This window comes from Geotrypetes seraphini, chromosome 4, assembly GCF_902459505.1.
Source record: "Geotrypetes seraphini chromosome 4, aGeoSer1.1, whole genome shotgun sequence".
NCBI lineage: Eukaryota > Metazoa > Chordata > Amphibia > Gymnophiona > Dermophiidae > Geotrypetes > Geotrypetes seraphini.
The window spans coordinates 245,965,514-245,980,843 of record NC_047087.1 but is presented as its reverse complement, the minus strand read 5'-3'; the positions used below and the strand labels follow the sequence as shown (position 1 = coordinate 245,980,843).

Below are 15,330 nucleotides of genomic sequence, written 5' to 3'. Positions count from 1 at the left end.
CCTCGAGCTCTTTGGTGCTATGGAGCAGCCAGAAGCCAAGACCTCGACTTCAGCCTCAGCCCCAGTAGCGGCCTCGATCAAGTCGCCCCCGGCCTCGAAGGCCCCGTCAGCCGTGCCTATTAGGGCCCCGTCCTTCCTCTTTCAGGTTCTCTACCGAAGAAGACTTCCATGGAATCTCCAGCAACCCAGGCAGCGAGTGTAATCCTGCCAGCCTCTACGAGACCTCCCTCCAAACATAGGGAATAATCTCCCTCAAGGTCGCCCTCATTGGAGCGCACTACTGTACCTGTCAGACCAGATCCATTGGTCTCGGTGCCCAGTGTTTGAGGACATGCTCAAGGGTATCCTGACCACACAAATTTCATCCATCTTGGCCCAGCTTGCCCCTGCCTCGACCCTGCTTCCTTAGATGTACTCTTAACATCATTCTGCAGGGCCTTATGGAAGCCCCAATTGATTATCTGAAAAATATTTCTTTTCTAGATCTGACGATGAAGACTGACTTGTTTTGTTTTTTAATTTTCATGGTCTAAAATTATCTTGGCACAGCGTATTTCAGAGCTTCAGGCTCTTTCATGGAAGGAACCCTTTCTACGGATCACAGAAGCAGGAGTGGTTCTCCGTACATTGCCTGCTTTTCACTCTATGGGTTCTGAGCAAAAAGATCAGAGCTTACGCAAGTTGGATGTCAGGAGAGTCTTGTTCCACTATTTGGAGAAGTCTAATGACTTTGGTCTGGCTGATCATCTTTGTCCTGATTACTTCATCTTGGTGTGGTAGACTGCCTTCTAAGACCGTGATCACCCATTGGATTCGTATGCCCATTTCCGTGACTTACATTGCGGCAAGCAGTCACTGGTTTCTGTTAACCCTTTCAGGACCAAGGGACATATTTGTCCCATAACTTTAAAATCCTATAAATTTTGATTGGGATAGTCTACAGTTCTAAATTTGATATGTACGGATTCCATATGATACTGCCTTTATGTAAACAAACTGGTTCCGACATTCATTCATTAGCGTCGTTGCCAGATTGACGAGAAGATTCACTTGCCACACTGTCCATAAGCCAGAAGTTTGATTTTTTTAAAAAAAATATAATATTTCACAAAAAAAATCAATTTTTTGGCATCTGCAAGCCCTTTTTACCATAAAAAATGTCGTCAAAAACCACAAAAATTGGCCTATCGATCCTTTATGGTCCTGAAAGGGTTAAGGCCCACTTGATGAAGTGTTGCTGCATCATGGGCAAAGTCTCAATTGATTCATCCGGATGAAATTTGCAGGGCATCTACATGGTCCTCTATTCATACCATTACCCGGTTTTACCGAGTGGACCTAGCGGCTCGATCTGATGCCACTTTTGGGATCTCAGTGTTGAGGGTAGGCTCTTCTGTCCCTCCCTAGACAATGCCAATGCTTTGGTACATCACCTGGAGTATGAAATCCAGTAGAGACATAACAGACTGGAAGATTAGGTTTTTACGTTTGATAATCCTTTGGAATCCTGTAGGATTCCATTTGGCTAGCTCTCTCTGTCGGCTCATTTGTTTCGCCATGCTTTCTTTCTGCCTCGTTTATTCTCCTTACATGCTTAAGAATCTTCAGCTAGTCGACAGATGCTTTGGGGAGTTCACTTTTCTGCGAGTATGAATATTACCAATGGCTGTTTCATGTGGGTGCTCGTTACACACAGCAGGTTAGTTCTATATTGTTCCTCAATATTTTTCTGTGTTTCCTTTTGCCTGTTTTTGCAGAGCAGACCAGAACAGAAATTGTTTGTTGCCGGGGAGGTTCCCCCATGTCCCCTTCTTTTGTCATGGATTGGTTCCAGTATAGTTGCTTGGCTTTGGGACTGAATTGTAGAGGGCTCTAACTCTCTAAGTTAGGAGGAGCATATGCTCAGAAAGTGTTTGGATTTCTGCAACTCCCGGGTTGCGAGAAGGGATTGAACACATGGAGTATGGAATCCTACAGGGACTAACAGAAGATTATCGAAGGTAAAAACCTAATCTTCCATTAAGCTGTTTTACTTCGATGTATTTTGAAAGTTCACCTCTTTCTAGACTACAAATGAGTACTAAATTTGCTGATATGTTTTATCTAATGTGAATATGTACTTGGAATTAGACCACCACCAACTTATTTGGTAGACCTCTAATCAATTTTCAAATGCTAATGATTTTTTTCATATCCATCGTGAGATGTTCAAGTTAATGACAATGGTTTTAAAATAAGACTATGGTGGCATTTGCTAGGAAAATGTTCAGAAATACTTCAGTATATGATGTGATGTGGTTTTGCATGATTGGTAGAAATCCAATTTGTTTGAATGCTTGTATTTTTATTGTAGGTGGTGACATTATGGTACAGAGCTCCTGAAGTTCTGTTGGGGTCGGTACGTTATTCAACTCCCATTGATATATGGAGTATAGGGACTATATTTGCAGAAATGGCAACCAAGAAACCCCTATTTCACGGGGACTCTGAAATTGATCAACTCTTTAGAATCTTCAGGTATGATAGCATGAAAGCTCTGCACTTGCCAACTTTATTGTTCATCTACTTTTTTCCTACCTTTCAAGCAACAAATTCCTCTGATGTTGTCAAGAGCTATTGACCTCCACTGTTTGTGAGTTGGATAATGATGGGGGGGGAGGTGTTTATACTGTATCTTGGTATGTATGGAATGCCAAAGTAACTGAGGGACTGATGCATTGAGCTGCACTATCCTTTAACAGAGCAGTTTACTCCCAATTTTTCTGCTCTAATCTTAGCTCTCCTATAAATTTGTTTCCAGTGCAATAGGTGAGACATTCTAGACCAGGGGTGTCAAAGTCCCTCCTCAAGGGCTGCAATCCAGTCGGGATTTCAGGATTTCCCAGTGAATATGCATGAGATCTATTAGCATACAATGAAAACAGTGCATGCAAATAGATCTCATGCATATTCATTGGGGAAATCCTGAAAACCTGACAGGATTGCGGCCCTCGAGGAGGGACTTTGACACCCCTGTTCTAGACCATAGGGTTATTTCCCTTTACCCGCCTGGACAGCAGAAAAGAACCATTCCAGGCTTTCCACTCAGCCTCTAGAGTACTTCACAGGCTAGCTTAGCTCCTCCCATCAGTCTTTCTCTTTTGAATGCATGGCTGCAGGTGTTAGAGTTCTGCTCTCCCACATTTATTATTTTTAATTTGGGGAAGTTTTGTCCCTTTCATGATTCTTTTTCGTTTTAAGCAATTTTAACAGGATGCCTGTTTGAGACTTCACAGACTTCAGTCTGTAGCTGACAGGCCGATCCCTTTGGGGTACCTGTTAGCCAGTCTGCTTAGTCTTCCTTGGAATTAATCCCTGACATAGTCTCACCCCCTGTTAAGCAAGGGGTCGAGCGCAAACTGTGTAGCGTGCTTAGGGGGCTTGGCGGTGTTCTGCAGCGTGCTGGCTGCATTTTAGCGTCTCTCGTCCAGATGCGCATCTGGTGGTCCGCAGGGTTGGAGGCATAGTCGGACAGGGGTGTTTGACTAGCAACCCGAAGATCAGCTTGAAAGATGAATTTCCAGCAGTGTGGCAATGAATTCTAAACTAGTCATTGAAAATTCTGGGAGCAGCTGCAGTTTGTGTCCAGTAAACTGTGAATATAGTAGAGATGACAAGCTCCAAAATCAATCTTTTAAAAGTTAATTTTGAGGGGTTTTGAAGGTTTCCTAGTGTTCTTCTATGTTCCCCCACCTGAAATTTTTGTAAATTTTAAAGTTTCAGAAATGTAGTTTTTGGTGCGGTTTTGAAGTAAATTTAGGTCCGCTGGCCATTTTGAATTAGTTTTTTCAACTCAAAGCGGTAGTGCCTGTGCCTCTGTCAGAGTGGGGCACCGGCTGGTATTAAATTTATTTCATGGTGCTCAAAAAAGAGGGAACTTTTCGGCCCATCTTGGATCTGAAGGGGGTCAACAGTGCTCTGCGAATTTTGTCTTTTTGCATGGAGACCGAGATCTGTCACTCTGGCGGTTTAGCCGAGGGAATTTCTGACCTCTAGATCTGACGAAGGCCTACTTGCATGTTCTGATTCGGGCCTCCCATCAGCGGTTCCTTCTCTTCGCAATCTTGGGATGACACTATCGGTTTTATGCGTTTCCCCTTTGGTTTGGCCACGGCTCCTCGGACGTTCACCAAGATTATGGTGGTTGTGGCTTCGGCCTTATGCAAGGAGGGCATTCTGATTCACCCATATCTGGACGACTGGTTGATCTGCGCAAAGTCATTTCAGGAGAGCACCCGGGTTATGGCTCGGGTGGTGGAGTTCCTGCAGTCGCTGGGATGGGTTGTCAACCTGTCCAAGAGCAGGTTGGCTCCGTCTTGGCGCCTAGAGTATCTTGGGGTTCTTTTTGACACTGGCTTAGGGAAGGTCTTCCTGCCGGAGGCCCGAGTATTCAAGTTGCAGATTCGCCTTCTGATGGCTTCCTGATGTCCTCATGTGTAGGGTTTTCTCTAGGTTCTGGGGTCAATGGTGGCTTCCCTGGATGTGGTTTGGTGGGCACAGGCTCACATGCACCCGCGCAGCATGCTCTGCTTCAGCGTTGGTTGCCCCCAGGAGCACGATTTGGACTCACCTTTCCTCTTCGGGTTGGTTCATTTCAGTCTCTGTTGGTGGCTACGGTCTTCCAATCTGGTGCAGTGAGTGAGACTAGTTCAGCCCCAGTGGTCAGTTCTTCTCACGGACACCATCTCCTTGGTTGGGAAGCTCAGTGTCTCAGTCGCTCGGCTCAGGGCTGTTGGTCTCCGGAGGAGGTGTCTAGGTCGATCAATGTTCTGGAAACCAGAGCCATCCGGCTGGCATTGCTAGCGTTCCAGACCTTGTTGATGGACAAGTCTGTTCAGGTTCTCTTGGACAATGCTACGGCGGTGGCCTATGTCAATTGGGGGCACCAAGGGTCGTCTGGTGGCGCAGGAAATGACTCTGCTCATGGCACAGGCGGAGTTGCATCTTCTGGACATCTTGGCTTCCCACATAGCAGGGGTGGAGAATATCCAGGCGCACTTCCTCAGTCGACACATGCTATATCCTGGAGAGTGGTATCTTGGTCCCACAGCCTTCGAGTTGATTGTGCAGACTTGGGGTCTGCCGGTCATGGACCTGATGGCCATGAGTGTCAATACCAGAGCACCCTGGTTCTTCAGTCGGTGCAAGGATGTTCAGGCCGAGAGGCTGGATGCTCTGGTTCAGCCTTGGCCGATGGCGGGTTTTCCTATATGTGTTTCCTCCGTGGCCAATGGTGAGCAGAGTTCTTCGCAATACTCGGCACCCCGGCTGTGTGATCCTATTGGCCCAGCGCCTTTGGCATGCAGATCTGGTTTTTCATCTCATGGCAAAGCCTCTTCCGCTGTCCCTCTCACCCAACCTTCTGACTTGGGAGTCCCATTCCCATGTTCGATGCGGGTCCCTTTTGTCTTACGGCTTGGCTCTTGAGCGGGAACGCCTAGGTAATCTAATCTAATCTAAACCTTAAGTTTATATACCGCATCATCTCCATGAGAATGGAGCTCGACACGGTTTACAAGAACTTAAAATAGTGGGTAGAGAAAAGAAAAGATATTCTGAGAAAGTGATCTCTACTCTCTTGGGGGCCAGGGCTTATTTGCATGTGTGGTGTATTTTTGCGGAGTGGTGTGCTGTATATGGAGTGATTTCCTTTCACTTCTCTTTGCATAACATCTTGGAGTTCTTGCAGGATGGCCTGGACAGGGGCCTAGCCTAGTCTTCCCACCGGGTTCAGATTGCGTCCTTGTCTGCATTTCGTGGGTTGCTGCAGGGTAGGTGCTTGACATCTGGAGGATGTGGTTCGCTTTTTGAGGGTGACCAAATTGCTTCGGTCTCTGGTACGGCTTTCGGTTCTGTCTTGGGATCTCAATCTGGTCCTGTCCGTGCTTGTGTGCCTTCCCTTTGAGCTCTTAGGTTCCTGCTTGCTGAAGGACCTTACTCTTAAAGCAGTCTTTTTGGTGGCTATTACTTCTGCGAGACGCGTTTCTGAACTACAGGCGTTCTCTTGTAGTCCTCCCTTCCTGGAGTTTTCTAGCGAGTGGGTTGTGTTGTGGCCTGTTCTTCTTTTATACCAAAGGTGGTTTCGCCTTTTCATGTCAATCAGTCAATAGTCCTGTTGGGTAACTGGGAGGGCTCTTTGGAGCAGAAGCAGTTGCGCAAGTCTGTCGGGTCCTTCGCTCTTGTGTTCAGTGGATCGCAGAATTTCAGAAGTAAGATCATCTTTTTGTTCTCTTAGCAGGTCCTTGTAAGGGGATGGCGCCTCCAAGGCTATCATTGCGCGTTGATTTAAGGAGGCTATTGCTTCCGCGTATCTTCTTCAGAAGAAGTCTGTTCCAGATTTTGTCAAGTCTCATTCCACTCGGAGTCAGGCAGCTTCTTGTGCTGAGTCTTTTCTTGTGCCTCAAGTGGATATCTGTAAAAGCTGCGGTTTGGTCTTCTCTGTATGTCTTTGTTCGCCATTACCGTGTGGACTTTCAGGCGCATCGGGACGTGGTGTTCGGTGAGCGTGTTCTGGTGTTGGTCCTTCGGGGGTCCCACCCGTGATGGATACTGTTTTGGTACATCCCTTCAGTGAAGCATGTACCCGTCTGGAGAGGTGACAATAAAGGAAAAATTAGGTTCTTACCTGCTAATTTTCTTTCTTTTAGACTCCAGACCGTTAAGAGTCCCACCCTGTCATTTGTTCTTGTGGGTTTTGCACATGAAGATTTTGCTTTTTCTGCAGGTTCTAGTATTTTTCTAGGGCCGAGGAGATGTGAGAACAGGGGCTGTGGCTCAGCTGGTGTAGCTGGCGAATTGTGGGGACATTTTGCTGCAGGGGCCTGTTCTATGCGTTTTCCAACAGCATTCCTGTATATTAGTTGTTACTCCTGTTAGGAGTAGTGTTGTTTCTAATTAGCTTTTCTTAGTTCTGCTTGGCTATTCAGCAGACTGTTAGATAGTGGGAGAGACAGCTATTAAGTACTATAACCAAAAGTTTGGTCTGTCTCCACCTGCTGGTCATGATGAGCTATTACCCATCAGTGAAAGCTGTACCGGTCTAGAGAGAAAAAAAAAAAAGAAAATTAGCAAGTAAGAACCTAATTTCCCCTTGTCGGTGAAGATTCCCCTTAACCAGTGTCCCACAAACTTTTCAGTGTAGCGGCACACTAAACCAGGTGCCCTGGCCGTAAGGCCTCTGGAAGTGTGCGGGGGTCCGGCCATGACCCTGAACCTGTCACTTCGCTGGTGGGGGATCCTGGAGGAGAGGAGTCGGTGCCAGCTGACTACCTACAAGATGTGCCTTTCGCCACGAGAAGCACATCCTGTGAGCAATCAGCTGGTGCCTCTCCTCCTTAATGGCATCTAAGGGCACACCTGGAATCTGCTGCAGCATACAGTTTGCTTTACACTGCCCTAACATCCACTTCCGTGGAGATGATGCAGTATATAAACTTAAGGCTTAGTTTAGTTTAGTTTAAATGACAGCAGATAAATACCTGAGTGGTTCATCCAGTCTGCCCAACCATACAAGCTCCATAAATTAATTTAGTCTAAATGGTCCCTTTTCTTAGATATTTCTGGGCCACAAACCCAGAGCCTGCCCAGTAGTGTGCTTAGGTTCCATCTACTGGAGTCTCCATCAAAGCTTACTCTAGCCCATCTTAACCATCCCAGCCATTGAATCCCTCCCCAGCCTGTCCTCAGCTGAATGTCCATATACAGGACACAGGCCATGCAAGCCTGCCCAGTATTGGCATTAGTTCCTTCAATGTATACCCATTATTTTCTGATTAGAGATCCTCTGTGTGTTTGAACTCTGTCACCATTTTCTTCTCCACCACCTCCCTCAGGAGCACATTCCAAGCATCAACCACCCTCAACCTCAAATTATGCCCTCTGGTTTTACCATTTTCCTTTCTATGGAATAGATTTTGTTCTACGTTAGTAGATGACGGCAGATAAAGACCCGAATGATCCATCCAGTCTGCCCAACCTGATTCAATTTAAATTTTTTTAATTTTTTCTTCTTAGCTATTTCTGGGCAAGAATCCAAAGCTCTACCCAGTAATGTGCTTGGGTTCCAACTGCCAAAATCTCCGTTAAAACCTACTGCATCCCATCTAAACCCGCCCAGCCTTTGAAGCCCTCTCCAGCCCATCCTCCCCCAAACGGCCATATACAGACACAGACCGTGCAAGTCTGCCCAGTACTGGCCTTAGTTCCATTTTTTAATATTATTTTCTGATTTTAGATCCTCTGTATTCATCCCACGCTTTGAACTCAGTCACCATTTTCCTCTCCACCATCTCTCTCGGGAGTGCATTCCAGGCATCCACCACTCTCTCCGTAAAGTAGAATTTCCTAACATTGCTCTTGAATCTACCACTCCTCAACCTTAAATTATGTCCTCTGGTTTTACCATTTTCCTTTCTCTGGAAAAGATTTTGTTCTACGTTAATACCCTTCAAGTATTTGAACGTCTGAATCATATCTCCCCTGTCCCTTCTTTCCTCTAGAGCAGGGGTGTCCAATGTCGGTCCTCGAGGGCCGCAATCCAGTCGGGTTTTCAGGATTTCCCCAATGAATATGCATGAGATCTATTAGCATACAATGAAAGCAGTGCATGAAAATAGATCTCATGAATATTCATTGGGGAAATCTTGAAAACCCGACTGGACTGCGGCCCTCGAGGACCGACATTGGACACCCCTGCTCTAGAGTATACATATTCAGGGCTTCCAGTCTTTCCTCATACGTCTTCTTGGCGCAAGCCTCCTATCATTTTCGTCACCCTCCTCTGGACCGCTTCAAGTCTTCTTACGTCCTTCGCCAGATACGGTCTCCAAAACTGAACACAATACTCCAAATGGGGCCTTACCAATTGTGTGGCTCCCTCGGAAGTGCAGAATAATGACACATCTTTGGAGAACCCACTGTTAATACCTTTGAAATATTTGAATGTCGGTGGGAGATCCTGGAGGAGAGTCGTCAGCGCCAGCTGACTGCCTACAGGATGTACCTCTCGCCATGAGAGGCACATCCTGTAAGCAATCAGCTGGCACTTCTCCTTTCAGGCATCTCAAGGCACAGCTGGAATCTGCTGCAGCACACAGTTTGCAATACACTGCCCTTAACAATAGTTTTAGATAAGTCAATTGAACTTTGATAAAGTTTTTCACAATATATGAATAAGAAATATACTGTAATTAACAAACTATGCTATAATCATAACAAATCATTGGACTGATGAAGATTGCACAGTGACTCAGCCTTCATGATACAGTTATGAGAAGCTCACTTCTGATGGTCCAATATATTGGTCCAATATATTTACTGACACTGTACCTATAACATGTTTGGACAATGTACTTTTATTACAGTAATTGGCATGCCATTGGTTAGCTAAATTACTAGTGGTAATTTTGTTGAAGCACATGTATTAAATGTGGTAGGCTGAAGTATGGTACACTGTTATCTAAACACGTGGCTTGTTCCATGGGTCCTTGGGCTGTTTTACAACAGATTTTAAGTCAAAACTGAAAGCATACTTGCTGTAATATAATTAATATAGGTAACTTTCTTGCTTTGTTTGTAGAGCTTTAGGAACTCCAAATAATGACATTTGGCCTGATGTGGAATCCTTGCAGGATTATAAGAATACATTCCCGAAATGGAAAGCAGGGAGTATGTCATCCCATGTCAAAAACATAGATGAAGATGGTCTCGACTTGCTGACTGTGAGCATTTTTGTTACCTTTATAACAAATGTTACCAACTCCTGTATTTTTCCATGTTTACATATCTCCAGTCTAAGATCCATACTAGACAAAATAGCATCTCATAATTTGAAAGAATGAGAATATACACAGTTCTGAATATTCTAATCCTGTACCTAGCCTTTTAAAGAGCTACTTATTTGTAGCTTCCTGTTGATTTTTAGAATAATCACTATTAATGTACTGGTCAACTTCTTAGGGTTCACAAGCACCAGTGTTTGTACCCTTTTGTTCGTAGCTGAATACTTTTATACTAAAAATACTGCTGCTCTGGAGTTTGCTACAATTGGTTTGGTACTTTGGTACTGTTCGCTTTAAGGACCAGGACAATTATCCAGTTCAACTGAGTAAACTAATACCGTTTGGAGATAAAATGGGCTGACCTGACCGTACTTATGTTAAGAATTTGAATTTTTTTATTCATACAATCTGATGTATCTAGTCTAGTGTTTAGATAGCTATAACTCTGATAATAAGTAGTGGATGGGTTAAGTTAAGCTACGCAGGCAATAAAGAAACAGCATTTCCAGTGCAATAGGTGAGACCGATTCTGGACCTCAAGGCAGAAAATGCGGTGCTGAAAGTGCCTCACTTCCACATGAAGACGTTGCACTCAGTGATAGCATCAGTGGCGCCGGGGGAGTTTCTAGCCTCCCTGGATCTGACAGAGGTGTATCTCCACATTCCCAGCAGGACACGTTACATGCACCCCTGCCCTGGACGAATATGGCACGGAACAGTATTGTATGATGGTTGCGACCCCTCTCGCTTTCCAGGGGCTTTCCCTGCTGGATTTTGGACTGGGTGATTCTGTCTATGAACTTGAGTCTCAAAAGGCTGGGGAGCGATGTGTGTGACCATCCCTGTTCAGGGCCAGTGGGTGCCCTCAGAGTGCAAGTGGTTGATCAATCACCTTGAGCTTTGGGCGATTCAGCTGGCTCTTCTCCACTTTGAGGGTCACCACCGTCTTTGAGCTGTCCATGTTTTCTCGAACACTGCCACAGCACACGGAATTCCTCCCTGAGCGTGGTGGGTGGAGAGACACCTTGTGGTGCTGTCAGCGGAACACGTGGCAGGAGTGGAGAACAAAGAAAGTCTTCAAGACTGCTCCAATTATAGGCCAATCTCTAACCTTCTATTCCTTGCAAAATTAACGGGAAAAATTGTATATAACCAAATCTCAGATTTTTATTTTTTTTTAAACAAAACTCAAGCTCTTCACCCTAATCAAACTGGCTTCCGCAAAAACCATTCTAGGGAACATGCACTAGTAGGCTTAACCACATCTAAACAATACTTTCTGGATCAGCACAAATCAGTTATTCTTGTTTCTTTAGATCTTTCAGCGGCGTTCAATACAATAGACCACCAACTTCTACTTCAAAGATTGGCTATGGTAAGGATCTCCGAATAAGTCCTCGAATGGTTTACTTCTTAAACCGCACTTCCATTGTCTCCTTTAATAACTCCATATCATCAGTCATCCAAAATAACTTTGGCATCCCTCAAGGATCATTACTGTCTCCCCTACTCTTTAATATTTATCTGTCCCTTTTACTGACACTGTCGGTCTATAGGCCTTACCACTTTCACCTATGCGGATGATATACAGATTATCCACTCTATCTATGCTTCTTGCCCCACGGACATTAATCTCATTAATTCAAAATTAGACAAGATTAGCCAATGGCTATGTGAAAATATGCTTTCTCTCAACATTTCCAAAACCAACTGTTTTCTGTTTCCTTGGAAAGAAAATATACAGCTTACATCTCCCATCACCATTAACAATGCATCAATCAATTCCGTTAGTACAAGCAAAATACTTGGAGTAATAATAGATAGTAAATTGTCCTACTGTCCACAGATCAGCGCAGTAGTAAAGACTTGTTTTTCAAGCTTAGAATGATAAGATCTTTAGCAAACATTCTGGACCCTCAGTCTCTCAACATACTAATCCACTCCCTTATCAAATCCAAACTCGACTACTGCAATTCATTATATAAAGGAATCTGCCAAAAAGACATTCGACGCCTCCAATTGATACAAAATACTGCTATCAAAATCATTACAAACATGAAGAAATTTGATCATGTCACCCCCTTATTAAAAAGTGCACATTGGCTGCCAATACCACATCGAATTCTGTATAAAATAGCTATTCTTTCATTCAAAACACAAAATACCAAAGAACTTGCTTTCATTCATAAGCTCCTAATCCCACATGTTCCCCCTAGAGCCCTAAGATCCTCCTTTCAGCATCTCCTTCACATACCATCCTTAAAAATCATCAGTTCGCAGCGGGCCTCTTCATTCGCTACTACAGCACCCACTGTCTGGAACTCTTTACCACTCTTTATTAGGGCCTAACAAAACTTAGACAAATTCAAGGAAATCTTAAATCCTTCCTTTTTAAAGACGCATACACATATGAATGCTGATACAGTTCTGCTGATGCCTTGATCCAAGTCTGATCTCCTTTACCTCCCTTCTGTTATTTACCTTTCATGTCCTCCTTTATTTCAAATTGTAATTCTCCCTACTCTCCTTTTGTTTCTTCGTCTGTCCTGTTCATCCAGTATATATTTAATATGTTAAATGTTCCCCCCCCCCTTTTTTTATTTATGATTAGCATTCTATCAAAATTTTCATAAACTTGGATGTTCAAGCAGATTTTCGTTGTCGTCAGACACTGGACCCCCGGAGAGTGGTCTCTGTTTCAGAGCATTCAGTTGCATAGTAGATCAGTGGGGGTGTCCCATGTTCAATCTGATGGCAATTGCGGCCAACAAGAAAGCAGTTAGGTTTTTCAGTCGCCGTTGTGAGGCCAGCAGCAAAGGCCTGGACACTGGTTTAGCCCTGGCCACAAGAAGGTCTCCTCTTTCCTCCGTGGCCCATGATAGGGCATCTGTTGAGGCGGATAGCGGCCCACAGAGGTCTGGTGATACTAGTTACACACGACTGGCTGAGGTGGCTGTGGTATGCCAACTTGTTTCGTCTCCTGCAAAATGGAGGCCTCCTGCTACCTTGTCATTCTCGCCTCTCACACAGGGTTCAATTTCAATGCAGGATCTGGACTGCTTTGGTCTTATGGTATGGCTCATGAGCGGGCAACCTTAACTAGTCGGGGGCTATTCTTCGGCTGTGATTGCGATTGCTTCACAGCAAAAGGAAGTCCACTAGAGATGTTTAAGTTCACACGAGGTTTTCAGGGCCCATGTTCTGATCTATCAGTGGGTCCTCAAAATTGTATGAGGTGGATATGTTCTTGAGTATGCTTACCCACTTTCCAACAGTTTCTTGGAGTCTTGTAGTCTCCAGTAAAGGTGGTGGTGATGGTGAAGTCAACTTTTAAAAGTTTGGTGTGAGTGCAGACTGCAGTCCTGGTTTTGTAGAAAGAATAGGGAATGAGTCTGTATTCATCTGTTTCATAGGGCCCAAAAAAGGAGGGACTTCCTGGTCCATATTAGATCTCGAGTGAACAGGGTGTTAATAACAGTTTTATAATAGTCTGGTAAAATGGAATGCTTATATTGCTGGACTCGATGGAAGCATATGCGCATATTTCCATTTTCATGGAGCATCAAATCTAATTTTGCATGTTCCTGTTCTGTTTGATCATGGCTCTGAGGATTGATGTGAAGGTAATACTGGTGATGGTAGTGGCATTAAGATGGGGGTGTTTGTGCATCCATATTTGGACAACTGGGTAATCGGAGAAGAAAAGTTGTATTAGAGCAAAGCTTGGAGATCACAGCACACAGAAAGCAATACAATCAATTATGTCATTATTTATACTATATAAGAGATCAAGTTAACCACATGTACCAGGTGGGCTGCATTGTTACCAGGAGAACATCAGTGAGAGCCAGACAAGCCTTCAAGCAGGTGGGTGGAGCCAGGAGAATAGCTGTGTGAGTTAAGAATCAGAGATCCAGGGAAGACTTTGTGTGCTGGGTTATTGCAAGGAGATAATTAATCACACAGGAAATGGTTCAGTCTATAAGTAGTGACTTTAAAATGCCCCTTCTGATTTTATAAAGTTTTGTGAGGCTAACTTTATTTCCGTTTGTACCCTTTTAATATTTCTATATTGTACACAAGTGTGGGTTTGTTTGAACCATTTTTTAAAATTGAATTAAAATAATCCTTAACTGGTTCATGGCAGTTTTAGTGATTAGTTCTACAAAAAAGTTTTTTTGTTTTCTGAAGAACTGAAGAGCTATTGGTGGATACAAAGTCAATTTCAGAAGAGATGATCAGATTTTTGATGGTTGTAAACCATACTACTAATGGTCTGAAGGGAAAAAAAAATCACCTCTCATGACTGCAGCACTTTTTTATATCAGCATTTTCTTATTTGACCTGATAGGTCATGAATTAAAGTTCTTAATATTTACTTTTATGAATATAGCCAGGAGTATTTTAAAGATTTATAATGCAGGAAATCTGATTTCTATAACATCTTTGAATAGGAAAACTGTCTTTTTAATATGAGCCTCTTGATATTCTCTTTGACAGAAAATGTTAACCTATGATCCTGTGAAGAGAATCTCTGCCAAACAAGCTTTAAACCATCAAGTGTTTGATGGTTTGGACAAGTCAAGCCTCCCAGCTCATCAGATTAAAAGCTAAATAAATGAAGAATTCCTGAGTGATTTCAGGAAGAGAGAGACAACCTTTGAATCACCTTTTTCGTTTTACTTTTTGTGTGTGTCTTCTGTACGTATGTTTGCCTACTGTAGAAATGCAGTAGGTATTTCAGGACACTTCAGTTTAAATGTATTTCTTTAAACATTGTAAATATTAACCTAATATTAGTGCTGAATATAAATGTAATGAAGTTATATGCAATCTTCTCTACAAGTGCAGTTCAGTTTCTATGAATAAATCTTAAGCATACTGAGCACACTAATGGGTAGTACTCATTTTTCATTTTCTTGATCTGGCAGTTTGTATTTCCACCCACACCACTTTGCTCTGATCGTCCAGATGATGGTCCTGCCTCGACTAGACTATTGCAAATCCACCTACCTTGGCATCAACACTACTCTAATCCACAAACTGCAACTAATCCAGAACACAGCCATTAGACTAATCTACAAATGAAAGAAATTTGATTCAATCATAACCTTCATCAGGCAACTACATTGGATCCCAATATCATCCCCGAATAATTTTCAAATTGTCATGTATCCTACACCAGATTCTATACAGAAACTCAGCAGCCCCTCTCATCTAATTATTCTCTACTGTTTGGTCGACATCAAAAAGAATCTTTAACAGAATCCAACTGAACCTGCCAGCCACAAAATATCTTCACTACAAGCGAATTTTCCACTCTATGTTAACTTATCTGGGTGTTAAAACCTGGAATGACCTACCTGAAGCTATCAGAAAGAGACAAACTACACCATATTCAGAAAAAACCTGAACACTCACCTCTTTGACAATTAACTGTCTTAGTTTCTGTATAGCTCCTCCTACTTCTATGTTCACTCCTCTAGCTTCTCCATACCCCCTTCCCCTCTAC

The 15,330-nt window shown here is 43.5% G+C and overlaps 1 protein-coding gene across 6 annotated transcripts in view; it reads left to right on the top strand.

The window, feature by feature from the left end:
- CDK1 (cyclin dependent kinase 1) overlaps positions 1 to 14,712 on the top strand; it is a 124,038-nt gene extending 109,326 nt beyond the window's left edge. For all 6 annotated transcript variants that reach the window (XM_033942194.1, XM_033942196.1, XM_033942200.1 and 3 more), the window contains 3 exons: positions 2,354 to 2,517; positions 9,617 to 9,758; positions 14,319 to 14,712. In XM_033942194.1, coding sequence (XP_033798085.1) covers positions 2,354 to 2,517; positions 9,617 to 9,758; positions 14,319 to 14,432 — 420 coding nt within the window. In that variant the 3' untranslated portion in view covers positions 14,433 to 14,712. The remainder of the gene's footprint in view (positions 1 to 2,353; positions 2,518 to 9,616; positions 9,759 to 14,318) is intronic.
- Positions 14,713 to 15,330: the final 618 nt, after the last annotated feature.